We start from the raw sequence: 26,791 nt of genomic DNA, 5'->3' as shown, positions 1-26,791 counted from the left end.
AGGTTGTCACTGTGACCTGTGTTTCACCAGGAGAGAAGCTCCGAGTACTGGGCTACAACCACAATGGCGAGTGGTGCGAAGCGCAAACCAAAAACGGGCAGGGGTGGGTGCCCAGCAACTACATCACGCCAGTGAACAGCCTGGAGAAGCACAGCTGGTATCACGGGCCTGTGTCACGCAACACAGCCGAGTACCTGCTCAGCAGTGGTATAAACGGCAGCTTTCTGGTGCGGGAAAGCGAGAGCAGCCCAGGCCAGAGGTCCATCTCGCTGCGCTACGAGGGACGGGTTTACCACTATCGCATCAACACGGCCTCCGATGGCAAGGTGGGAGCACACGCGCGCACGCACGCCTTCACAGTATGCCGTACTTGAATGATATCCCTAAAGCTGTACCATCAGCAAGAGTCAACAAGCTTAGAATACTGACTTGTTTGACAGTTAATATGACGCCAAACAGTTTTGCAACGATAGGTTTCTACACTAAGCTGCTTAGTGATTTACCCATTCATACAGCAGGGAAATTTTTTTTTATTGGGGTAAGTACCTAGATCAAGGTACTGCAGCAGGAGGTGGGATTTGAACACATGTCCTTTGATTGCTAGGCAGCACCCCTAGTTTGCTGATTCTGGTTTAAAGTGAACTTCCAATTCAGACTCCTACAGCTCTGCATTGGCTAGTAACTGGCAAGGCGGGGCTGTTTTAACACTCTTGAGTGGGAGTTTTGAAGGCCTCTGTAATTCAGGACTCGGGTTATAGCCCATTTCAATGACGTGGGCTGCGCTGATCCGCCTGTCTGGACGCTTGTCTTTGTTGTCTTTCTTGCTTCCTGTGGAAGAAGCTCATTATGGAACTGCAGAGTAATTACAACACTGGGGCTCTCAGAGACCACATTTGTACTATGGGAAAGGATCTCCTGCGTGCGTGTGCATGCGGACGAGACTAGTCAAGGGTATTGCCCTGAGGTGAGCTCCTGGAATGGGGAGTATGACAGCAATGTGTAGAAATCTGTTCCTCACCAGTTTCGGAGTCCCTGCTGTGCCACTGTGCTTGCGTTGGGCTGTTTCGCTATGGAACGCCAATGTGAAATGCGGATTGGGTGACTCAACAGCAGAACGCATTCCTGCACTGCTCACTAGGACCCCGCTGTTGTGGTTTCTGCTCTGAAGGACAGGGTGATTAGAGGATAAGCAGGAGGATGAAGACAGATGGATTGAAGATGTGAGGCAGAGGGATAAACAGCCTTTTGTTTGTTCCCTTTTGATGGGTTTTCCTTCAGCTCCCACATTTTTTTTTTTTGAATGTGTTTGTCATGAAACTGTCAGAACCAGGTCTCACTATTGATATTTAACATGTCTTTAAATTCACTGTAAAGTTTTCATTCCACTGAAATGTCACTAAGGATTATAGTAGTGGCAGTAGAACCGCTTTATTGGCTCTTTGCATTATGAATCCTTGAGTTAGGAATGTCCTGGTATTTTATTTAAAAAGTGTACACACACACACACACACACACACACACACACACACACACACACACACACAGACTGAAACCGCTTGTCCCAAGTGGGGTTGCGGCAAGCCGGAGCCTAACCCAGCAACACAGGGTGCAAGGCTGGGGGAGGAGGGGACACGCTGAGGATGGGATGCAAGTTATTTAAAATGTATTAACTTCTAATTGACCTGTGATTCTGCGCCCAATCGATAGGTGTTAATAGATGGCATCCAAACAATATGACTGGGACCACCTTAATTCAACTCACTTTAACAATGTTTACAGCTCTTGTCTGTTTGTGAGTACAAATAATCAAAATCAAGTTGAACAATCAACATTCATGCTGTGAATTGGTCAACAAATGGCACTGAGATCCAAGTATTTTTGGGCATTTTAAATTTCCTTATAAAAGGTGAGCCTTTTTTGGAAATTATTGTAGCTACATTTCAGATGACCAGCAAATAAAATGAGGGACATTTACACCCATCCCTCACATAATAGGTCCGGTTCTGCATAATGAAAACATACGTAAGTTTGTGATGTACAGTGGGTCTTCAGTTTGCACAAGAGTTGCGTTCTGGAGGCACTGTGTGCTTTAAATTTTTTGCAATTTAATTTTTTTTTTCCCTGCATTGAAAATAATGGTAAATGTTTTAGTTGCATTCTGCATGCATTACTTTGACCAAATCAAGCCTTATAAATGCTAGTGATGGGGCCTGGCATATAGTAAATACCTTCAGTACAGCAGCTTATAATTACTATTATACAATAAATGCAGAACATGGGTGATTTCTCCCAAGTAGCTTACAACATGAAATTGCTTATTGATTTACCCATTTATGTGGCAGGATAGTTTTACTATATTGGCTCAGGGTGGGTACCTTGATCAAGCATACCGCAGCAGGAAGAGTGATGGGAAGTTGGTTCCTATCAGTCTTTAAAGAAATGGCCATGCTTTTAGTGTTGGTATTCATAGAAATTGTGACTGCTCAAGGATAAGTGAGGGGTTTTAACACAGGGAACAGCTGGATTGTCTTTGACGGGGTCATGCTACTACTGCCCAGGAAAGTATATTGCTGCACACATATTGGCTAAGTGCATGAGCCACAGTCATATAAAAAGCATAACATGAATATCTTTACAACAGCATAAATAAAGCCTTAGTCATGAGATCAAATGAACAACCTCTCATGTTAAATATTTAACCCTGCACAGCACCTCCAACGACAGTGTCTGTGTACTTTGCAGAGTGACATAGGCAGCGATCTTGAGAAATAGCTTGGATACGGCTTGTTATAAACATCCATGTGTTAAATTGCGCATGTCTGTGTCCAGTGTTAAGTGTCTCATATGTTGTGCTTTCGAGGTAGACTCTGGACCATCATGACCCCTGCAAGCATTTATTGATCATGAGTGAAGAGGGGACTCATTAAAGTACAACGTGTAAATGTTTTATGTATAGATTTTAGATATTAAATACATTGGTGTTATTGTCATGCATGAAATACCCTTTATTTTGCTCTTTAGTCATATTTTAGCTGGCAGCTGTTTTGACTGCAAACCAAATATATTTTTCCTGTAAGAAATAATGGTAATTCTATCCCCAGACAGTGGGAATTTGCCTCTTGGGGTGATTTCAAGGAATAAATGAACCCTGTTAAGTGTGGGATGAGTTGTTGTGTGTGGGTCTCCCCCCCCCCATTGTGGTGATAAACCAAATTGCAAGACTTCAAATCAAAAATGTGTTCGTAAGTTCTGAAGCCAGTCTGCTGGCATTATTGTTTATTCATTTACGTCTGGTATTTCCTTTAGAATTTTTGCTTTACTCTTGCTGAGAGTCATGGTAAGTCCTACATGTTTCAAACTAACTCTTCCTCTACAAAAAAACCCGGCAGCTTTACGTGTCATCAGAGAGCCGCTTCAACACGCTGGCTGAGCTGGTACATCACCACTCCACAGTGGCGGACGGCCTGATCACCACGCTGCATTACCCTGCACCCAAGCGCAACAAACCCACAGTGTACGGCGTCTCGCCTAACTACGACAAATGGGAGATGGAGCGCACTGACATCACCATGAAGCACAAGCTGGGTGGTGGCCAGTACGGCGAGGTCTATGAGGGGGTCTGGAAGAAGTACAACCTTACCGTGGCTGTCAAGACCCTCAAGGTGGGCCTCTTTGCAGGCTAACATAGCACCACCTCTTAAGCAAGTGTGAAGCAACTTGCATGCACTTGCAGGTTGTAGTTACAGCACGAAGCAAATGGTTCATGCATTCTGTCTTCATTCCGACAGGAGCCACGTGTCTGTGCAGACACTTGTGTACGTTTTACACCTCACACACGCACGTTGACACTGCTCCAGAATCAAGGTCCAAGTACTTTACTTGGCAGTTGTCCATTTTATCTGTAAAGTGGTTCAGTAAGTCAGCTGCAGTGAAACTGCACACTGCAGTGTGTCTAGGCTGCATCGCCCCATAGTGTTCACAAATTGGCATTACAGTTGGTGCATTATGAATCCTCTAAATTCCTTGGCCTTATATTGACCCAAGGTGACTCTTCACATCACCAGTATACCTTTGGCTTGAATTCTGCTGCTTGCTGTGGACATGAAGTGACATCTTTCACACTTTCTTCCTGTCCAGGAGGACACCATGGAGGTGGAGGAGTTCCTCAAGGAGGCTGCAGTCATGAAGGAGATCAAGCACCCCAACCTAGTGCAGCTGCTGGGTGAGACCTTCAGTTCAGACTGCGCACCATTTCGGTCACTTTCTGCATCCTATGTGAGCTATGTGTTGGTTATTGTATTTCTGTGTGTGTTTGTGACATATTCCAGGGGTGTGCACACGTGAGCCACCTTTCTACATCATCACAGAGTTCATGACCCATGGAAACCTACTGGACTACCTACGCGAGTGCGACCGCCAAGAGGTGAACGCTGTGGTGCTTCTCCACATGGCCACACAGATCTCCTCTGCAATGGAGTACTTGGAGAAGAAAAACTTCATCCACAGGTGAGTTTCTACATCTACCTGGTATAATTTGAATACAGCTAAACAGTTATTCTCCATTAAAGCAGACAGATATTAAAGTTTTCATTTTCAATGATCTAAGAATTTTTTTTTTTTTTTTTTTTTTAGTTTTGTGAAATCCACATATTTTTTTTTAAATTCGTTCAATAAAACACATCTTGTGAACCAGAACTTCATTGCAACTTCACTGGCTCCACAGAGACCTGGCTGCTAGAAACTGCTTGGTTGGGGAGAACCACCTGGTAAAGGTGGCAGATTTCGGTCTGAGCCGGCTGATGACGGGAGACACGTACACGGCCCATGCCGGCGCCAAGTTCCCTATAAAGTGGACGGCCCCAGAGAGCCTGGCATACAACAAGTTCTCCATCAAGTCGGACGTCTGGGGTGAGGGCACCATGTTGGGCGTGATGTAAATGGAAGGGTGTCGCCATCCATTTGGTTTTTTCCGGAAATTCGTAGACCTGCAATCTCAGTAAAAAGTGTGGGCGGCACGGTGGCACAGTGAGTCGCGCTGCTATCTCTCAGTGCCTGGGTGATGCAAGAGGACGTGGGTGCAATCCCTGCTCAGTCTCTGTGGAGTTTGCATGTTCAGGTTCAGATTCATGTTTTCCCTGTGTCTCTGTGGGTTTCTTCTGGGTGCTCCGGTTTCCTCCCACAGTCCAAAGACATGCTGTTCAGGTTCAGCTATAGTGTGTGAGTGACAGAGAGTGTGTTGCATTCATGTATGGATGAGTGACCCATTGTAAGTAGTGTATCTAGCAGTGTAAGTCACCTTGGTGAATAAGGTGTGGGCTGGTAACACTACGTGGTTTGTTGGAAGTCGCTTTGGAGAAAAGTGTCTGTTAAATGAATAAATGTAAGTTTTTTTTTTTTTTTTTTTAAACGAATTAATTGGTTGCGAAATTAAGATTTTAGTACTGATGAGAACAGAAGTCCTGGCACCCAAGTACTGAGACAGGCATCGCTAACTGACTTACAAAGTTTTGTTCCTTCTGTCTAATTTTGAAAAACATGATTTTTCATCGGCACGTGGTTAAGCAGTTTATTTGTTCTCGTCTGTTTGTGGAGGCACTGTCAAGTCCTGTTCTTCTATTTGCCGGCAAAGGGAGGGGCAAATCACAAGGGGCCTCCAGAAATCATGTATGTGTGGAAGTTGACTTATGTGTCCCGTGTCCCATGTGGCACTAATCACGAAAGACACAAGATGCCAAAAAGACTCTACATATGTGTCTACACTCACCTGCTTTGGGCTTAGAAAGACTGCACTTTCGTAATGAAGTGGTGGCACAAGGGTTTTGATCTTCCTTGTTTTGTGAGGAGTCTGGGTGAATTTGTGACTCTGAATTGCCGTTGGTATGTGTGTATATGAGTGAATGAATATGAGCGATTACCCTGTGATGGACTGGCATCCCAGCCATTGTGTACCCTGCCTCATACCCCATGCTTCTGGAATTTCTCCGGACTACTGTGACCCTGCATTGGACAAGAGCATGTTGATGATGGATAGGCTTTCATATTGAATCACAGCCTTTTGTTTTCTCATGAATAACATGTCCCTCCCCTCTTGTGCCTTAACCTTGCAGCCTTTGGAGTACTGTTGTGGGAAATTGCCACATATGGCATGTCCCCTTACCCCGGTATTGACCTGTCCCAAGTGTATGAGCTGCTGGAGAAGGACTACCGCATGGAGAGGCCTGAGGGCTGTCCAGAAAAGGTCTACCAGCTCATGCGAGCTTGTGAGTTCACAGTGTCTCTCCTGCCTTCTGTTCATGCCTCACGTTCATGGGGCAGCTGATAATGTAGTGGTTGAAACCGCTGCCTTTGGATCTGAAGGTTGCAGTTCAAATCTCTACTGCTGTAGTACCCTTGAGCAAGGTACTGGCCTTAAATTCCTCCAGTAAAATTGCCAAGCCGTATGAATGGGTAAATAATTGTAAGTAGCTTAACATAAGTCGCTTTGGAGAGAAGCATCAGCTAAATAAATAAAAGTAAATGTCATGTCTGCTCACATCTTTGTGGACTTTAATTTTTCCTTTGAAGCAAACATATGCGGATGAAACCTTTTACTGCACAACTTGCTACTTGACCAAGTTGACTTTAGTACCTTATTAACAGCAGTTAACTTAAGATTGTATATTACAACGGTTGAGCCTAGTGTCCTTCAGAAAAGGAGATATTGGTGCTCTTTTTTTTTTTTTTTTTGTGTGTGTTGGATGCCATCGTGTTATGATATTGTGTTTGGGGATAGTGAAATGTGCTGACATTAGGCCTTTGCTGTTTTGTCCAGGCTGGAGATGGAACCCTTCTGAGAGACCATCCTTTGCAGAGACCCACCAAGCCTTTGAAACCATGTTCCAGGAATCAAGCATATCAGAAGGTGTGTCTTAACCTCCTTCTCCATCGACCCTACCATAGCCCATCATATATGCATCGGTTGCTCACCTAGTCCTGGGGAATCCCTGGTCTGTCCAAAGTCTGCTCTGTTGGTCTTCAGGACTGAGTTGAATCTAAGTCCTCAGACCTCTCTTGCTTGTCACTTGTGTTGCTCATGCATCTTGTTGCTCTTGCAGAGGTGGAGAAAGAGCTTGGGAAAAGGGGGAAGAAGGCACCCGTGGCCTCCATGCAACAGGCCCCTGAGCTGCCCACCAAGACCAGGACCGTGCGGCGAAATGTGGACCGAGATGGAGACAGCCCAGGTGAGATGGAATGCATGTGCTTCTGTCAGCCCTCCAGTATATGATTGACTTCACATTGCCAGGTGTTGAACAGATCAGTTCCACGATGTTATGTCTGCATGGCATTTGCTAAGAATTTCTTCTTTTGGGCAGCAGATGCTGCAGATGTGGAGGTGGCGATGTCCCCCATGCTGCCCAGGAAGGAGAGGTCACTCCTGGATGGCAATCTGAATGAGGATGACCGGCTGCTACCCAAGGACAAGGACCGCTCCAGGAGCAGCCTCTTCAACCTCATTAAGAAGAAGAAGAAGACTGCTCCAACACCACCCAAACGGAGCAGCTCTTTCCGGGATGCAGAGTTACTCACAGAGCGCAAGACTGGGATTCTGGTCCTGGGGGATCCCAGGGACGAGCTCAACCATGGCTCCTTGATCAATGATATTAATCAAGGCATTGACCTCAGCAAGTTACAGAATGCCAATAACAATGGTGTTGGAGGAGTTGCCAACGGGGCACCTGGACACCCAGGACCCTCTACTCTTCTCCCAGCAACCTCCCGGAAGAAGCCCCCTCCCTTGGTTCCAGCCATTGGAGGAAGGATGGCAACCACCCCAACAGGGGAGGAGGAGATGATGTCCAACTCCAAACGCTTCCTGCGATCATCCTCGGCATCCAGCATGCCCCCCGGCTCAGAGTGTATGGACAGGAAGTCGGTCACGCTGCCTCGCAATCTGGAGGCGCGGCACTTTGACTCGGGCACCTTTGGGGGCCGCCACGACAAGCCTGCCTTGCCGCGCAAGAGAGCTAATGAAAAACTGGAAAGCAGCGCCCGCTTCGGGACCCTCACTCCTCCACCGCGACTGCCAAAAAAGTCGGACGACGTGTTGGACGAGGTCTTCAAGGACACAGAGTCCAGCCCAAGCTCCAGCCCGCCGACTCTGACACCCAAGATGGGGCGCCGGCCACCATCACATGGTGACATCTGCAGGACCAGCTCCCTCCAGGCTGAGCTGCTGAAGCCCAATGTATTCCCTGCCCTGGGGGCGGCGGGGGAGGAATGCCGCCTACGCCGGCAGCACAAGGACAAAGGAAAATTCCAGAAGCCCAAACCAGCGCCGCCGCCACCTCCTCCCTTGACTGTGAAGTCTGGGAAGGTTCCCTGGAATTCCATGCGTGAGCTTTCTCCGGACGCTAAAGCCAAAACCTCCTCGCAAGGTTCTGAGCACCCAGTTGAACAGGGCAGGACCCCACCAGAGACCACCAAGAAACCAAGTCTGAGCTGCGGTTCCAAACTAGCGTCGCCCAAACCCTCCACTGCGGGGTCCCCGACTGCCTCGCAGCCGCCAGCCTTGGGATCCGGGCCCTCTGGCAACGAACAAGCTTCTCCAACAGCCTTCATCCCCCTCGTGACAACCCGGCGGTCCCTGCGCAAAGCCTGGCAGCCCCCCGATCGGCAGCCAAGCTCGATGGCCACGCGGGAGATGGTACTAGAGGGCACAGAGCAGCTCCGCGCCGCCGTCGACCGCAATTCGGAGCAGATGGGTAGCCATAGTGCCGTCTTGGAGGCCGGTAAAAATCTGTCCAAGCACTGCATCAGCTACGTGGAGTCCATACAGCAGATGAGGAACAAGTTTGCTTTCCGCGAGGCCATCACCAAGCTGGAGAGTAGCCTTCGGGAGCTGCAGATCTGCCCTGCGGCCAACGGGGGTGCTGCGGCGCTGCCGGACTTCACCAAACTGCTGTCCTCCGTCAAGGAGATCAGTGACATTGTCCAGAGGTAGCAGCTGAGCCACCGGCCTGCCGCTAAAGCCTGACGAGCAGTGTGACGGTTCCCAGTTCTCCAAGATGGGCCAGTGGGGGGATGCCAGAGGACAAAAAGGACACCCCAATCCCCCCCCCCCTGCTGCTGTAGTCGCCAGAGGTCAGAGGTCAAATCACAAGGAAGGTTTTCCATGCACAGAATCCATGGATTATTGCGAGATTTTTACTTTCCTTTTGTTTATATGCAAAGTGCTGTATCTAGACAGCATTTTAAGAGGCCAAAGTCATTTGATCATACAAGAAAACTGAAATTTAAGTGAGAAAAATCTACTAAGTTTTTTTGAATATGTGTTTTTAACACACACAAATGTTGAATTTTACAGTGGCTTTTTTAGACAGTACCACAGTTGTTCCTGTAACGCTTTCCGGAGAGCGCTACCCTGCCCCATTCCGATGGTTTTGTTCTCTGGGGGGTGGGAAGGGCCACACTACAGCTCAAGTGCCTTGAAATGCCAAATAGAGTGAGAGGCTCTCAAAGGTAGGTGGAGCAATGTGCCCTTTCCTTTACACTACATCAGAATAATGTCTGTAGCAGTGGAGATCAGTCTAACTCAAACACTAGGAAACAAGCTGGCTGCAAAATATCGTCATATTTTAAAAGTTTAATTCATGGCTTTTTTTTTTTTTTTTTTTATTTTTATTTTTAACGGTTTACATCCATTTATTTAATTTGTCACAAAACTCTCAGGAGCTCCGTAACGGTCTCACAGATTCGTTTGCTTTTACTCGTTTGGGGACTGGCCATCGTAGTGTCACTTACTTTCTTGGGGGTTTTTTTTTTTTTTTTTGACTGCAGGATTTGTGAACCAAAAAAGCTTCCATCAAGGGCTTTTTGGTGAGGGTAAAGGAGAATATGTGATGGAGGTGTTATTAATAATGTACACATAACTGTGAGATCAGTCACTTTGTAGTCGTCAGTGTTTACCCTGCAGGATCTGGCCCCTGTCATTTGTAAAAACAGTGTAACATACCAGTTGTGGTCCTGTGCTATTAGTCCTCACGTTGCCTTTACCTGGGATGACCAGATGGACGGACAGATGGCCAGCTGCCTTCACTTCAACACGGTACTGTTCCTGTTGATGCTTTTCATTTTTGGTGTTTTATTCAAAAACCTTCATACCACTATTTTCTGTTCATTTGAGCTGCATCCCCGTTTCGCAGAGCAGTGGTTTTGGAGCCGCCTCCTGGACGAGCCCCTCGCGAGCTGCTTTTCCTGCAGCCGCAGTTTTCCAACACTGAACGTATTCAATGGAGGGAAGTAATCTTTTTTTAGGCTTTAAGATAAATTCCTATTAGAGCATTTAGATTGGAAAATGGGTACTTCATGGCTATAACATTCTCCAGTTCTTTCATTTTTATAGCCTTATGAAAATGGATACCCCCCCCACCACTACACCATTGAAACAAACTGAGCTCTGTAGGGAAAGCAGCCCAGCGCGGAGGCCAAAGGGGGGGATGAGGCTGAAACCAGTGGCGCTCATTTATAGTCACATTGCTCGCCTTTGTAAATATGTTTCGATTCCTGTTCCTGACCATAACCTTGGTGCAATTTTTTAAAAATAAATACAGAGCAGTTGTCTTACTTGAAAAACATCTGAGCCTTTCCTGTGCCTTGTAGTGCTGTACAGTTTACTCTTGCAGCCCCCCAGTTTTACGTTTTCCCAGTCATGGTGTGTACATGTTTCCTCTTCCAGCTGCTCTCCTTACACTGCAGGTCTGTGCATTTATGGACAGTTGAGCTTTTTCTGATGCATTTTGGCAGTGCATGACATCAGTTTTGTTAAAGGAAATACATGTCTGTGTTTATATTAATTTTCTGTATCGAAATGCTGCCCTTGCACTGTGGGACTGAAGTTGGGATCCGCCAGGCCTCCTCCGTCTCATTTCCACAACCTTTAAAAGCACTGATTAGATCCAAACACCACTAAGTTCTCTCATCCCGTTGTTCGTTCGTTCGTTCGTTCGTTCGTTCGTTCGTTCGTTCGTTCGTTCTCTCCATATCCAGTCTGCAGTTACCACCACTTCTTTCGATGCTGATTGTCATGTCAGTCTAGCATGATGAACTGAGATGGCATTTGAAAACTGCGCCAAAAGCCTCTGTGACCGAGACTGAGAAGCACTCTACTTAAATTTGCATATTTAAATGTGACTCCACAGCCTTAGTCTAGCGTAAGCTGCTCCATACATACTGTCAGGACATGTTTACTTTGTGAAATCATTATGTACAAAAAATGTCATCTATTAAATTTCCATGAACTGCTCTTACTCAACACACTAAGTAAATTTAAAAAAAAAAGCTAATTTCTGTAATTTATGATAGAAAAGTAATCAAATTACAGCTTTAAATAAAAGTGTAGATTTGTGAGGAACCTTTTTATATACTAGCCCATATTTACACCCACAGCTGTCTATAATTTAAAACAGCTACAAAGTTGCCATTTAGAAAAAGTGCTGCACAACTTTATGGAAGTGTTGTCAAGCTGGACTGTTTGTGTAGATTAATTCTGCATTAAGATTTAACCCTAAAGTCTAATAAGGCACAAATAGTATTTCATAATACTGAGTTCATCAGTGTAGTAATACAATATTGTGGGAGTTTCCAGTTCGTATTGAACACTGTTAGAATTCTATGCTCCACCGTAGTCTTGCTTCCTGTACCCCCAGCGCAGCTGATTCCTGAAACACTGCTTCAGGGCTCCTTTCTGTGAGCAAATAAAGAGGAATCCTCCCAACCATAAGTGAAGCAGTAAACTTGTGTGGGAAAGCCAGGGGCCTTGTGCTGCAGACAGAATGGACACTCTAGGAGTTTGGATCCTCCCCACCACACTGTAACATCAAGGCAAAAAAAAAAATGTATTTGCCGAGAATCCTTTTTTTTCTGCTCTAGTGTGAAACGGTCACAGAGCAGTTCAAGGCCAGAAAGGTTTCTTCTGACAGGAAAAAGAGGCCACAACTTTCATAATGTACTGTATAATGTATTTCTAGATCTTTTATTGTCATTATTAAAATCAAATAAGTTTAAAATCATATACACACAGAATGCAATTAACTGTTAGCGCAGGTCCTTCAAAATTTATACATATTTACTTAAATTTGAGTAGAGAGCCAGACGTGGTCGCCTAAACAGGAAGTGGGATGCAGCCAGCGAAGGATCCTATTCTCACTACAAACCCCCCACCCCCTCAGGATTAAGACAGGACATCAGTGCAGGTGCTCCTGGTAAAGAGAACAGACTGAATTAAGAGTAGAAAAGGGCTGACCCTCCACCCACCCTTCAAATTACAACTAAGGGGCAAGGGAGAAACATCAGCATAGAGAAATAAACACCCAACGGTGCCCATTGGGGGGGGGCGCCGGTGAGAAGGGTTTCAACCGTACAAATTTATTGGTTAGATTTGCAGTGTCAGTTACAAGCATCCCACTAACACATCACCTGCACAATTTTTCCACAGTCTAAAACTGTCATCATTCATGTGTCAATCACTACAGATAGCAATATATACAGGCAGCCAAACGGTGTAGATCTCTTCATGGTAGGTGATAATGGCCAGTGAGACGCGTGCTGTTTGTCCGGTACAATATACACTGTTTAATGTACAAGCCAATATATAGGACAGCAGCCTTACAGTTCAAATCTGACACTTTCCCCACCCACATTTGCACTGCCCCCCTTCCCATTTCCACAGTCAGATTCCTTGATAAAAATAATGTAACAAAACATTTAACAAAACTTCGACAAAGGTGTCAAACGTGTATGAAGAGCAAGCAGCAAAGAAAAGACGACGTATCAATCATAACGAGTAAGGCAACACATGACAACGTGCGGAGAGGGACAGAAGGCGCTATCAGTACGTTCGGGGGTTCGAGAGCACGGAGGACAAGGAGCACCTGGACCGCCCTCCCTCTTATACTCCTGGAAACTGGCGAGACGCACGCACAGGGGCCCCGATCCAGCTCCCAGAGAGCCTTCCTCCTGTCCCTTACGGCATTTCAGGTGGGTTGCAACAGAGCTGGGGCCAAATGTGCAAGAGTGTAGCTCTCCATGAGCGGGACAGGATGGGACAGCCCTGCTTTCCATCCCCCACCCCCAACCCCCAACCACGTTCTCCGCTCTACAGGAGGGCTGGGGCATGTGTTCAGCCAGCTGCTGTACCTCGGGCGTCCATCCTCCTGGGTTGTCATGGTTACCAGGTCACTCATTGGAGCTCCACCCATCTCACGAAGTGGCCAGACCACACCCTCCTCCTGCCTCTGGTGGCCCGAGGCTGACTGATAGCAGCCGGGGAGCCTGGCTGCGTAACCATTTTGACCACACCCGACTCGCGAGCGCAATGTGACGCAACAGCGAAGTGGAGTCGCTCACGTGTGATGTGAAGAGCGCTGAACCGAACCGTGCGGGGGGTGACAGACGAACCCTAGGTGACGAGTTGTATCGCTCTGCTCTTTCCAGATTCCATGAATAAACCTCATTTATTTATATACATACAATAACTATAAAATGAAAAATAAAAAAAGCATCTCAATTCTCCATTTCTGAAGGTTGTTACCACCCATGTCTCGGTTTCTCTGGGATGCGAGTTGTGCTGAGAGGGGCGGGTCGGTGGAGGAACAGAAGGACACAAGAGGATGGGAGAGCAGGGCTGACAGTGAACTAGGGAAGGGAGGGGGGGGGGGCAGATGCTCGTGAGCCTGAAGCCCACCCCCAGGGTCTCCCTCCGTGGCCTCACTCACACCGCCTGGCCAAGCAGGGGTGCTCCTGGAGGGAGGGAGATGCTGGCAGGGGTTTCTGGGGATGTGATGGAGGGACGGTGGTATGGGGAGCAGTTGGTCATTAGCACCCGCAGCCCTCCCGTGGGGGCTGTGGTTCGCTGGTTAGCCGGCCACCCTGGGGGGCCGAGGGCTTGTGCTGCACCCCCGACTCGGCCGCGTTCAGGTCCAGGCTGCCATCTTGAATGTTCTGGTAGATTTTCTTGGCCGCCTCCAGGAAGGCGTCCTCCACATTCTCTCCCCTGTGAGGCGAGCGGACAGACAGCAGGCGGCGTCAGCAATGGGACATGGAGTTGCCGCGTTACAGCAACACGGAAAAAATGCAACTGTGAAATTCCTCGCAAAACTTACGTTTTTGCACTAGCTTCAAGGAACAAAAGTCCTGTTAAAAAAAAAAGGCATCAAGTTATTGGTTATCAAAATCAGCTTTCTCAGTGGTTCATCTTTATCACCTTCCCAGGTGTTTCTCAGCTGGTTTTACTAGATTAACAGGTCATCCCAAAACAAACGTAAACTCTACGCAGCTCTCAGACCCTCACCGTTCTCCTCAGCAAACTGTTTGGCCTCCTCGTACGTCACGTCCCTCTGCGCCTCCAGGTCGGCCTTGTTGCCTATGAGGATGATCACCTGAGGAAAGGTGGGCCGGGTGTGTGCAGGTGAGGAGGGGAAGCAGGTGTTGTTCCTCTGCATGCCCTTCAGCTGGGACACACTCGGTCTACTTGTGTAGCCTGAACACCCATCAGCCATTGCACGGTATACAAAGCAACAGGGCTTGTTCCACAGTGCGCCTCACGCAAAGGCAAATCTAATCAGGGGCTGTGATGAAATCACCAAGGAAGCAATTCCATATAAAACCATCGTAACTACGTTAACTTCAAACAAATGGTCTGAAGCCAGGCTTCGGAACTCAAGCCGCCCGAGTGGCGTCTCACTCACAGTGTTGGGGTTGGTGAGGTTCCTCGCGTCAGTCAGCCAGCTGCTCAGGTGGTTGTACGTGCTTCTCCTGTAAGGACACGCAGAGAGAAGCCGTTGCCACGGCAGCAGAGCGGGACACGCGGTGACCCTGCCCACGTGGGGGTATCAAACGAGAAAAAGGAAAACCACGGGCCAGCGGAGGCAGCCGAGCGCAGCGTTAACACTACCGGTTGTAACGAGCCAGACCGACCACAAAGCCTCCTGTAACTCTGTCCACACCTCCTCACCTGGTGATGTCATAGACCATGAGGGCTCCGGCGGCACCGCGGTAGTAGCTGCGCGTCACAGCCCGGAAGCGTTCCTGCCCAGCTGTGTCCCAGATCTGCAGCTTGATCTTTTGGCCACTGACCTCTATTATCCGTGTGCCAAACTCCACCCCGATGGTGTGGGGACAGTCCGCCATGACTGCGGGGCAAAGAGGCGAGGAGTGAGAACACATCCAAGCTCAAGAGGAAAACGTTACTGTTGGCCAGTTTCTTTTCAAGCGCCAAAAGTGTGTTGGCTGCTCTCCAAACACATACAGTTGGGACAGAAAATCTCTTTAACTCTATAATTTCAATGTGACTTTCCCTACTACGTCCCAACTGTGAAAACTCAATTTATGGACAGGTCAAGTTCTATTAAAACTGGACATACCTGTAATAAACACTTTGGAAGACAACTTTGAGCTACATTAAAATGGACTGAAAATAAACACTCCTATTTAGTACTTATTGCTGATTGATTCATCTCACAGATGTGTAACATTCCTTTTTTGTTACTGATTGCTGTCATTCACTGTGAGCTGTAAACACTGTGCGAGTTTCATTACAGGAACAGCTGGTCCGGAGGTGGCAGATTCGATTCCTACCTCCAGCTGTAGTACCGTTGAGCAAGGTACTTACCCTAAACAGCTGCAGTAAAAATTCCCAGCTGTATAACTAGGTAAATAATTGTATCGTAACACCGAAAGCCGCTTTGGAGAAAACTGTCTGCTAAATTAATAAATGTACAACAGTTGCTTTTGTGTCACAACAAAGTTTACAGAATAGGCAAGTGGGGGGGGGGGGAATCCAAAATATTCACATATTCCAAAATTTGTAACACGATCATTTGTAGCACAAGGACTCGGTGTAAACAGAAGTGGTAAAAATTCAGCTTGTGGGACCTCCGTGAGGAGTTCAACATAGTACTAATAGCAGTGTATATGCAGTATCTGGAGTACGGTACTATGCTGCTTTGTTTAGTGTGATGTCAGTGTTTGTGTTCAAACAGCACCATGACTTAGTACCCATCACCCCACACACCCTGTAGACAAAGACAACGCAACAAGTAAGCTCAGTTACAGGATTGGGACTCGTGTTCAACAAAAAAACAAACACACTGCGGGGGGTAAATCACTTGGGTTAGTGGTCACTACTTACATTTCTTTTCCGTGAACTGGTGAAGCAAACATGACTTCCCCACCCCCATGTCCCCTGCAAGAGGAAGGGGAAAAAATTTAAAATAGGACACACAGATCGTACATTTCAAACCGCACCAGATTCCATGCACAGTAAGCACTCAACAGAACCCCAAATGCAGTGCTTCCCTGCCCAACTCCAGAGGAGAGCAGAGAGGGAGAAGTGAAATCCAGAAATAATAAGCGATGGGGTTCAGTCTGTCACCAGCAAGCGCTCTCAGAACCAACAAAGCCGATGCTCCGTGATGACGTGCGCCTTCGTTAAAACGGAACTCCGCAGCCGGGAAAAGTGTTCTAGAACGCCGCGTAGAAGCACACAGACAGTAGCTCAGCGTAACAAATCCCTGCGTCCCCGCAGTATTAACACGGAAAGAAAAGCTTTGAGAAACTATTCATTTTTACAGCTGTGCCTCAGCTGGAATACAAACACAATGTCACCCTGCAATTCCACCACTGAGAAAGTGTGTCAACATTGGGCAAGAATATCTGCCAAAGGCAGCCAATAATTTAAGGCATCGTGAGGAAATGGGCGCCTTTATCAGCATCTGAGGAATGTGTCACACGAGCGGTTACTCACCGATGATGATGTATTTGAAGATGTAGGAGTAGTTGTACGGAGCGGTGGCCATCGTGGCTCTGAAAGAGGCAGACACAAAGAGAGGCCTCGGTGAGGAAATCCAGCTCAACGCAAAGTGGAACGCTGGGGCTAAAGGCAATCAGACGACCGGTAGATCTGCAGTGGGGACCGAAGGAGGCCTGGAGAAACAAACTGACCGTGCCCCCTTGGGTGGGTGAGACGGCCTGACGCCTACAATCAGCCGAAAACCCGAAAGGCCTGTGGGTGGACTCAGGAGAGTGGCTTCCTCCAAGTGTATTGTGCTGCCCCACGACGCCTACAGCCTATAATACGCAAAGAAGAGGGAGGCTAAAGCCGAGAACCTGCGTTCGAGCCGCTAGACCCACCTTACTGTAATGGGGTCAGAGTACAGGGCCAAGACTAACTGCGAGTATTCAGCATTTCATTAGTTCACTAAGATACAGCAGCGTCTCGTCCAGGCAGCAGGACGGGAACTAAACTCTTGTTCATCGCCGTGCCAGTAGGATCACAAGACTAGTGATAGCGGGCATATCCAGGGGTGACCGCACTCGCTCCTCCGCAGGCTAAACCGATTACTGTTCTGCCGTGACCTGTGATCTATGATTCGCAGAGGCACTTCTCAGTTTCAAACATAGCTACAAAATGTTACGATACTGTAACCTATCATAAAAACAGAAATTTGATGATTAAATCTACAAAGGCATTTGTGGGCCCAAATAGGCTGCAAGCCACTAAAAAGCCACCTCTTTTAAGAGGAGATTAATCACAAAAGTGGTGCACCCAACATAAGTCAGCCGGCTTACCTTCAGTGTAGTACCATAAGGCCAAAAAAAAAAAAAAAAAAAAACACAGCTAGGTATGTGAAATCCACTTTTGGCTCACCCAGCGCATGCGAGTTGCCCTAATCATTCATTCAAACCTTTAAGAGCTCATCAGCCCTCCTCTGAGGCATGCAGATTAGGCAAATAAGATTTCACAAGGGAGGGCTGAGGAAGGCTGAGACATTTCCATTTTATCACAGAGAAACAAAACCCAACTAAAACCCACTTACGACAAAGTAGCTGCGTATTTATGCGCCAATGTGCAAACTATGGGTGGCATGTCTCAACTGGAGTGCATTTGTATAAGTGCATACAGGAGCAGGAGATATAATAAAAAAATGTATTGACAAATATTGCCTGAACAGCTTGTGTGCTCTATAATTTAAATCTCATGGAATATAGAAACAAGCTACACATATTATTAATCTGTTGCTTAGCAACGTAATACTTTTATACAGGTGGGCAGTTGTACCGGTGTCACGCATGTTATGTACCTTGTTCAACGGTACTAGAAAAGTAACAGCAAGTGGATTCTTTAGCCTTCCATCTCTAACCTGTACGTTACTTACTGGTCCACATGAAACACACAATTTAATGATTTAACTACACTTTTCTAGAAAGGAACTTTGTACACTGAACTACTTACAATGATTTATCCATTTGCATAGCTGGGTAATTTTTTTTATTTATTTTTTTTTTTTAATTGTTTCAATTAAGGGTATGCAACTTGATCCAAGGGTATTGCAGCAGAATGTGGAAATTGCACCCAGGGCTCTTGACTGCAAGAGGACAGCTCTACTCAATGACCACAGCTCTACTCAATGACCACCACTGCCACCTGCCCTATGCATTGACATTACTCTACTTTGAGCGCCCTCCTGTATGCAGTAACAGAGGTGCAAAATTAGGCTGAATCATTGTGTGCGTTTACATTGTTCAGTTCAAATGCACCTAACAGCAGCACAGAGAATGGTAGCTAAAGAAAAACTTGAATATCTACACAGATGCTTCAGAACACACACTTATCCCCCAAGGATGCTATTGAGGGGTGAGCTCATGTAAAAGCGGAAAATTTACATTGCATAGGGTGGCACTCAGGAAGCAATCGTACCCATTAGCGTCTCTCCAACACTTGACACAAACCAAGCAGGGGAGCAGACGGTAGCAAACAGCTGCAGTAATACATCGGCCCCAGCTGCCTTGGAAAATATTAAACAACAATTCAGCGCAGGCAGGAGGAAGGTGACCATTGTGGGGTCACTGACTGGCGAGTCACTTGACTCTCCGTTTAACAATCGGGCAATTTCGATATACACTGTGCCGCAGAGCACTACCACAATAAACTTATTAATCACTCCAGCAGGCAACTGTTACTCTTAATATAAACGGCTTCTAAAGATCCCGGGTACTTACAGAACAAGTACAACGTGAGCAGTGGTTAAGGAAAGCTGCGTGTTAAAAAGAAGCTGCACTGCAAAGTGTCTCACGTTGACAGCAGACACACCAGCACAAACCAATATTTGAAGCCTTGTAGCCACGAGCCATGTCTCTGCTGCACTGCAAGGCAATTTTCTTGTGCAGCTCGGTCAAACACGAATCCTTACCTCTCACTCATGGCAACCATACACTGAACATTTGACTCAACCCATCAGAGTGTAAAAACACTTTGCGGAAAAACTCCTGCATGCCGTACTGCCAGCGCTAAGCGAGAAGCACAAGACAAGATTGACACTTGCTTCAGTGCGAGTACAATGACATTTCAGTAGAAAGGACAGGCCAAGATACTCGTCAGAAGATGACAGCGAAAAGTCATTAAACTGCTGTAGATGTGTGCTGTCTACAGTCCAATAGTGTAAATCTCCTTTTTCAGCATGGTGACAAACACAAAGAAACCCCTAAGCTGCCACTATTAATGCTTAATTCCTCGGAAGTCATTTCCTCACACTGAGACACACTACATTAACCAGAGGCGCAGCGGGTTTGATGGGTCCCGCTCTCCGGTGGGTCTGGGGTTCAAGTCCCACTTGGGGTGCCTTGCGACGGACTGGAGTCCCATCCTGGGTGTGTCCCCTCCCCCTCCAGCCCTACACCCTGTGTTGCCGGGTTAGGCTCCGGCTCGTCGTGACCCCACTTGGGACAAGCGGTTTCAGTCAGAGTGTGTGTGTGTGTGCGCGAGTTCTAGATGTTGGTGCTGCCACTGATCACTTTTACCACTGCTGTCTACCTTTTTTTAGTACGTGCAGACTTAGATTCACATTGTATTTATTCAATCAGCTGACGCTTCTCCACAAAGTGACTTACAGAGTTAAACTACATACAATTATGTGCCCATTATTTTTTTTTTTTTTTTTTACTAGGGAGCACTCAAATCTGCAACCACTGAACCAAAAACCTGGCATCTCTAAACACTACCTACTTCCCAGATTTCTAATGACTGTAGGCCATAATCAGTCTATCATCCCCTTTAACATGGCGCTCCACACTGGACTAATCCTGCCCTCTCTTTACAGGATACCACCGCAGATGCATAAAATTATAGATGCACTCATTTTCAGTCCCATAGAAATCTGTTTAAGCGATAACGTCTACAGATGCTGCCATATGAAACCACTGCCGTAAGGCAAAAAACCTGTTCAAATTAAAACTGAAAAAACAGAAGCATTATTCCTTGGAGGAAATAAGGTAGATAGGAGTTATCTACTGCTGGCACAAACACTGCAAGATTACTTTTCTAGGATCTGCTAGGGATTCCAGCATTATTATATATATATTTTTTTTTTTTTTTAACTGGGCTCATGCTGCTAATTGTCACCTGGTGCACAAGTGTCCGTCCTTCTTTACACCATCTCCAAAGAGCTGGCAAGACTTCAGCACAGCTGAAAATTTTGAGCACTCTCCACATCCATTTCCTGGAGCAAAGATGATCATCTGCTAACTGCAAAGGAGTGGTCTGGACAAGCACCTACCTGCTACAAAAACTGCTTATGAGATACTAATATTTCCCCTAACTGTACAATGTTAGCATGCCTCAGAGTGGTGGGCAACCAACTGGCCTTGGACTTTCTGTGCTTCCATTTCCCCTCCACCAGCCTTAGGATCGTCATATTCTCTCCCCTGTAGCCTTCTAGCTTTCCTCTGCATTTTTGTACCACAATATGTTCACCAGTTCGAGGTAACACACTGCGAAGGGTGCAATTATATAATAAAAGCATTTAAAAAAATTCACCGTTTGCCCCTCTCACAGATCATGTGAATTCATCTCCCTGTCTCCAAAATCCCTCCCATAGCGGTGCTCGTCTCCAACGCCCTTCATAAGATCAGCCATCATGTGACACGCCCGTGACGACTACAGCAGAGCCGTTTCCGACAAGCCTGGTGACGATAAAGGTGAGGAAACTGCATGCCCACCTACAACACCCTACTACTGCCTGTAAGTTGATTTTAAAAATAATAAGTATAAAAACTTCCTGCATTTTGAAGGAAGCGGCACAGATCCATAAAAGAAAAAGGCAGCAGGTAGGTGGGCTGTGGTTCTGTACTTCCCCATCTCCCGTACGCCGATTTACAACCGCACGGTTACAATTCCCACAGCACTTTCTAACTGGAACTACCTCCCTCCTCGGTTTCGTTTTGTTCGTCGTTTTCTTTTAAACTTTGCTCGCAAGCAATCTGATTTCAATTTCCCCGAGTCCTACAGACAGATTTTAATCCACGGCCAAATCCGTGTAAAACTGCAAGGCCAAGCCACATGAAACTGCCATCTGTATTTTGAGCTGGGTGCAAAAATAAAGCCCTATTTAGACTTGCAGATTGCGGTAAATTTGTGTTGCTGTTTTCTCTTCATAAAGGCATCTGCACAGCAGAGAATCCAATTACTAAATACCACTTCCAACATAAAGCAACGACGGCGGGGAAAAGCAAAGAAAGCTTGCGAATGGCTTGGCTAATAGAGGCGCGGCTACAGTCGGGGACTTACGTCACGTGCCGGAACAGAGTTCCCTGCCAGGGGACTCTCCATCCACCTGAAAAGTTAAGTACTTGTACTACTGGTTACATAAAATAATTCCATGTGGTTGTTAGAGAGTCACCTGGATTCGACATGTGACAACTGACCAAGCAGATGTTTTCACACACGCAGTAAAACGGCTCGATTTCAAGATTAACAGCAGAACGCTCGCAAAACGTACAATTTGAACGAATGGTTGAAAACTGAGGAACTAATAATCCGACAGACAATAAAACCTACGTTCACAGACTACACACCACCGAAGCGCGGAATCAGACACTCCCAAAGACCTGCCATTTCATCTCATATACTCAACTGTGAAACAATTAGCAGTTGTAAACAAAACTGACAGGCACCTGGCTAACACTATACACGAAGAGTACGGCTTCGTGATGAAACTGATCAAAATGACAAATAATTGAGTGGAATCCTAGAATCACATCCAAAAAAAAAAAACTTGTCCTTTTTAAAGGATTTCCTAGTTAAAGGAGTAAGAAAAGTAGCAGCTGGAAACGCTTCCCAGTGGCATGCAGGTATGTACTGCGACACGGTGGCCTTCTCTCAAGCACAAATGACATGGGAAGACATATAAACAGCAGCTGGTAGGGTAGTGGTTAATGCTGCTGCCTTTAAACCCAAAGGTCACAGGTTCAAAACCCACCTCTAGTTGTAAAACCCTTGATCATGGTACTTACCCTAAATTGCTCAACACTAAGTCGCTTTGGAGAAAAGCGTCAGCTAAGTAAAACTACGTAAATAAACAAGACGCAAGCGTACACAGTTTAAAAGCCCTCGCGATGGATGTTTAAGTACCGCAGATCATCACAACGCCATACAGCTGAAGCCTGGGATCTCACCAGAAAACAGAGCGAATGTATGCGAATCACAGCGCTGCACTGTGACCGAGGTATGGAAATGTCACGTAAAATTAGATTTACAGAAAAACAATGTCGATTGCTGCTTGCAGCGGCCCTGGACAGGGTGCACTCTGCTCTTTCCGGGTTCTGGACCGCGGTAACCCCGAGGCGGACAAGTGGATGAAGAAGCTGTGGGGGGGGGGATGTCAATGTACCCAAACATATAATCAGATGAAGGATAAATTGACAGTACAATGCACACCATTCCTCGCCACTCTGTGTCATACGTGGGCTGATCCAGCAGCCTCCTTAATGATGACTAACTTGTCACCAAGAGCCCCTATTTACTGTGATTTAACACACTAGCTAAAACTGCCAGGCAACGTTGTTCAAAAATACCTCCAAGAGCTCAATGATGAATCACGACCAAGGGTTACTTCCTGAACCCAGCAATCCAGGTAGAGACCGGGAGCCTCAACTACTATTAATACTGCGGTAAACGTACATGGGTGCAAGAGCAGGAAAACAATAGAAATACTAGAGAGACGTCACGGTGGAGCGATCGTATGTTTAGGGTTAGAGGTGACAACGGGATCCCCAGTTCGGGAAGATGTGCCACATGTGGGAAAACGAGCACTGAGGTATTTGAAGGCGGGGAGGAGCGCAGGGTAACGAGTCGAGCGACTGAGGTGAGCGCTGAGGTGGAGAGCCGGGGGCGATGACACACACAGTCACTGCACGAACCGCCAGAACAACATCGTCACGGCAACTATCATCACCCCAAACGCACTTTTCGGTGTCTCGACGTCCACTTTTCTCTCACATCTTCCGCCAAATATTGAATTAAAGCCGGCTGTGAGGGTGGTGAGCCCGGCGTTGTGAGGTGCGGGGTGAGCGAGCGGTCATGGCTGAGCACGTAGGGCCGCGCTATATATACGGTGGGGGAAAAAAATGGGTGAAGACACCGTGAGCGGCAGCGGGGCTCAACGGGGAGGTTGTACCGGGGCTGTGCGGGCGATGAGCGGCCCTCGGGCGCCTGTCGCACGCCTCTGTGTGATCTGGGTGTAGCCACCCCCCGCCTTCCTGTTTTTGTCCCACGGACTCCACCAGCTAACCCGGCTAAAAAGCTAACGCTAAGGCTAGCGGCGGCTAACAGACACAGCGAGCTAACGTCTGGAAAAGCTGAGCGCGCGCGTGCACACAAACGCCTGTCCCGGGAGGGCCGCCTCGCGCCGCGTGTCTCTGTGCGCGTTGCCTCGCGCTCACCGTTTTGCTTCTCGGGAGGTGTTCGTCCGCGGTGCAATGAAACGCTCTCCTTCCGACCCGCAGCTCGTCCCGGGTTTGACGCGTTTCGCCTCTCCAAGATGGCGGCCCTCGCTACACGGGGTTTCCGCCGCGGTGCCGAGGGGGCTTCTGGGACAAAGGGCACGCGCTGGCCAGCGCGCACGCGCATCATCGCAAATTAAACCGTGGTGGCGATAAGGTAGCGAAGTCGCACTTAATTCCCCCCCCCGTCTTTTATTCATTTATAAAACTAAAGCTACTAATACACCCAAGGGAAAATGTAATTTATCTGACGTCATTGCCAGCGTTTCAAGCCAGGGTTCAAGAAGAAATGTTTTTATGAACAGCGAGTAAAACTCGTATTTCCTCCGTCCAGATATGAAATGTTCAATGTTATATCATATGGGGCAGCAGGTGGCGTGGTGCTTAGAGACGCTGCGCTTTACTCGGAGGACCCAGTTTCAAACCCCACCTCCTCCTGCTGTGCTGTAGTACCCTTAGTGAAGGTACTTACCCTGACTGATACAGTAAAAAGCGGCTGTATACATACGCAAATCGAAAAGCGTGAGAAAAATATATAAATTTACACTTATTATAACTGTATTGTTCGTATTGGCCGCAGACGTTTCTCTCATGTTTGTAGTGACACATTTCTCAAGTACATTTATTATTAAGTCATAATTAGTTTAGCCAGTAGATGGCGACACATCACAATCCTTGGTCTATAAACGCGTTAGTTGTGTTTGTTTTTCTATTTTGTTTGTATGTTTGCTTAGGATTCCTCTGGGTGCTCCCGTTTCCTCCCACACTCCACAGAGAGGCAGTTTAGTGACCCTGAATTGTCTTTAGGGTGTGAGTTTGCCGGTGTTTGTGTTTTACTCTGTACTACTGTGTGTCCATTGAGATTGACTTGAGTCCCCCCATGGTGCGCCTCTTTATGTGAAATAATGTGTGTGGCTGTGCGAAATAAATGAATGAATGAATGAATGAATGAATGAATGAATGAAAGTCCCTTCCTGGTTACCGTGATCTGAAGCCAACAGCACCAGAAAGGCCCTGCCCCCCATGTCATCATGTCAGCATGGTACTTTTTAGATATCAATTCCCAGCATAAAATGATTCAAGGATAATCATTAAAAATTTAAATTGCACGGTTTTGTTAGAATAATTAGCCTGTCAGACTCCCTTCTCCACAGTACCTGGTCCACAGAATCTCAGTTCCTTAACCACATCCCCTCACTACCTTTACTGCGGGTGGGTCTTGGGAGGGTTGCCAGGTGGTGCTGAGAGCCAGTCCCCAGACAAAGTGTTCTGTGCTTCACCAAAGGAAAAAGTAACATGGTAATTTGTGTGTTTTACATTTTGAAACTAGTAGGATTTAGTTAGGTTCTGTGTGAGCAGAAAGATTACACAAGCCCCAAGGGGGAGGGGGAAGGGGGGAGGAGAACAGCTGGTAGTGCAGTGGTTAAAACTGCTGTCTTGAGACCCAAAGGTCACAGGTTCAATTCCCCCTTCTAGCTGTAGCTCCCTTGAGTGAGGAACCCACCCCAAACTGCCTCTGTAAAATTACCCAGCAGTGTAAAGGTATAAATAAGTATAAGTGGCTTAACAGTGTAAGTCACTTTGGACAAACACATGTGCTAAATAAATGTAACAAGCATTTTCATTATTTTGGCCTCTTCATTGTTTTTAATACAAATATATTTATTTATTCCTTTCACATGTTTTGCATCAGACTTTTTTTTTCATATATCTTAATGTAATAGTCACAGTATTATAATAACCACATATTATTTGATGGACACCATAAACAGGTTTGAAAGCTATAACGGTTAAGTCATTTTACCCAGCGTGTGAGATAATATAGGTACTTTTATGGTTAATTTAAATAACCAGTACATAGGTAAATTTATACTCTGTTATACAGCTGTGTTGCTGGTGAGTCATCCATCAGTTCACCCATCCATCCATCCAACCATCTGTCCATCCATTATCAATTACAGCTTGTCCAATACAGGGGGATGGTGATCCAGAGTCTATTCTGGAAGCATAGGCTATGAGACAGGGTACACCCAGGACAGGACACCATTCCATTTTAAAGCCATCACATACATTCATTTACCCTCTCACACACACACTAGGGGCAATTCAGAGTCACCAGATTACCGGAATCACATCATCTGGACTGTGAGAAGAAACCAGAGCACCCAGACGAAACCCAAAAGAGCAGATAGCGAACATGCAAGCTCCACACAAAGTGTACTTGTTTCCAACCCATGTGTTACTCACTGTTCCCCCTTGTGAGTCAGATGGTAAAGAGGTAAATCATCAGGTAAATCAGTGGGTGCAGCCAAGGCAGCATCCACTGTTACCGGAGGCAAATCACTGTTATTAGTTTAACTCGGATTTTCCTAGATTATAAGGAAGGGAGGAAGAACTCGAAAGAGTAAACTTACTACTGCAGACTTCAACTGTTTAAAAAAGACTTTTTAAGACTGGTCAGCAGAAGAATATTGATTTATAAAAAGGGCCCAAATATGTCTGAAATATAATACTGTGTGTAAAAATGTGTGTAAGGGTGTGAAATACCGGCTTCCGGTTCCACTGCTCAGTAACAGCACAGCGAACTCTGGACGGCGCAGATCTCACCTCTTATTGCTTTGGTTCATACAAACCTTTCTCTATATGTCTCATAGACCTGCGGTGGAAATTGGTGTTTTTTCGGAAAGCGAAGCGCACAAAGAAAAGGCCTTGACGGACCCCCTACAGCGGGGGGGGGCACACACTGCAAGTACCCCGGGCAGCTCTCTCTCTCTCACACACACACACACACACTCTCACACACTCTTTCTCTCTCTCTCACTCTCTCTCTCTCCTCTCTCTCACACACTCTTTCTCTCATACTCTCTCACATTCTCTCTCTCTCTCTCTCTCTCTCACATTCTCTCTCTCACACACACTCTCTCTCTCACTCTCTCTCACATTCTCTCTCTCACTCTCTCTCACACACTCTTTCTCTCTC

At 46.6% G+C, this 26,791-nt stretch overlaps 2 protein-coding genes across 5 annotated transcripts in view; one reads left to right on the top strand and one right to left on the bottom strand.

Moving 5' to 3' along the window:
- The window catches only part of LOC108922661 (tyrosine-protein kinase ABL1-like), a 34,218-nt gene extending 23,232 nt beyond the window's left edge, over positions 1 to 10,986 (top strand). For 2 of the 4 annotated variants that reach the window (XM_018732926.2, XM_029252717.1), the window contains exons 3-11: positions 31 to 326; positions 3,390 to 3,662; positions 4,138 to 4,222; positions 4,329 to 4,506; positions 4,724 to 4,908; positions 6,108 to 6,260; positions 6,812 to 6,901; positions 7,095 to 7,220; positions 7,356 to 10,986. In XM_018732926.2, the coding sequence (XP_018588442.1) occupies positions 31 to 326; positions 3,390 to 3,662; positions 4,138 to 4,222; positions 4,329 to 4,506; positions 4,724 to 4,908; positions 6,108 to 6,260; positions 6,812 to 6,901; positions 7,095 to 7,220; positions 7,356 to 8,980 (3,011 nt within the window). In that variant the 3' untranslated portion in view covers positions 8,981 to 10,986. Of the gene's footprint in view, positions 1 to 30; positions 327 to 3,389; positions 3,663 to 4,137; positions 4,223 to 4,328; positions 4,507 to 4,723; positions 4,909 to 6,107; positions 6,261 to 6,811; positions 6,902 to 7,094; positions 7,221 to 7,352 lie in introns of all 4 variants that reach the window. The other 2 variants (XM_018732925.2, XM_018732927.2) reach the window with 1 other exon arrangement.
- A 485-nt stretch (positions 10,987 to 11,471) lies between these two features.
- On the bottom strand, positions 11,472 to 23,877 carry LOC108922677 (ras-related protein Rab-14-like). Its single transcript, XM_018732958.2, has 8 exons — positions 23,752 to 23,877; positions 16,781 to 16,839; positions 16,166 to 16,219; positions 14,990 to 15,167; positions 14,724 to 14,790; positions 14,327 to 14,414; positions 14,139 to 14,169; positions 11,472 to 14,029 (listed from the first exon to the last, which is right to left on the bottom strand). Exons 2-8 carry the CDS (start codon positions 16,830 to 16,832, stop codon positions 13,852 to 13,854), a joined length of 648 nt encoding a protein of 215 aa, XP_018588474.1. The 5' UTR covers positions 16,833 to 16,839; positions 23,752 to 23,877; the 3' UTR covers positions 11,472 to 13,851.
- Between the last annotated feature and the right edge of the window lie 2,914 nt (positions 23,878 to 26,791).

This window comes from Scleropages formosus, chromosome 6 (assembly GCF_900964775.1).
Source record: "Scleropages formosus chromosome 6, fSclFor1.1, whole genome shotgun sequence".
Taxonomy (NCBI): domain Eukaryota; kingdom Metazoa; phylum Chordata; class Actinopteri; order Osteoglossiformes; family Osteoglossidae; genus Scleropages; species Scleropages formosus.
Note: the sequence above shows the minus strand (reverse complement) of the source record. Positions and strands in the feature narration are given on the sequence as shown.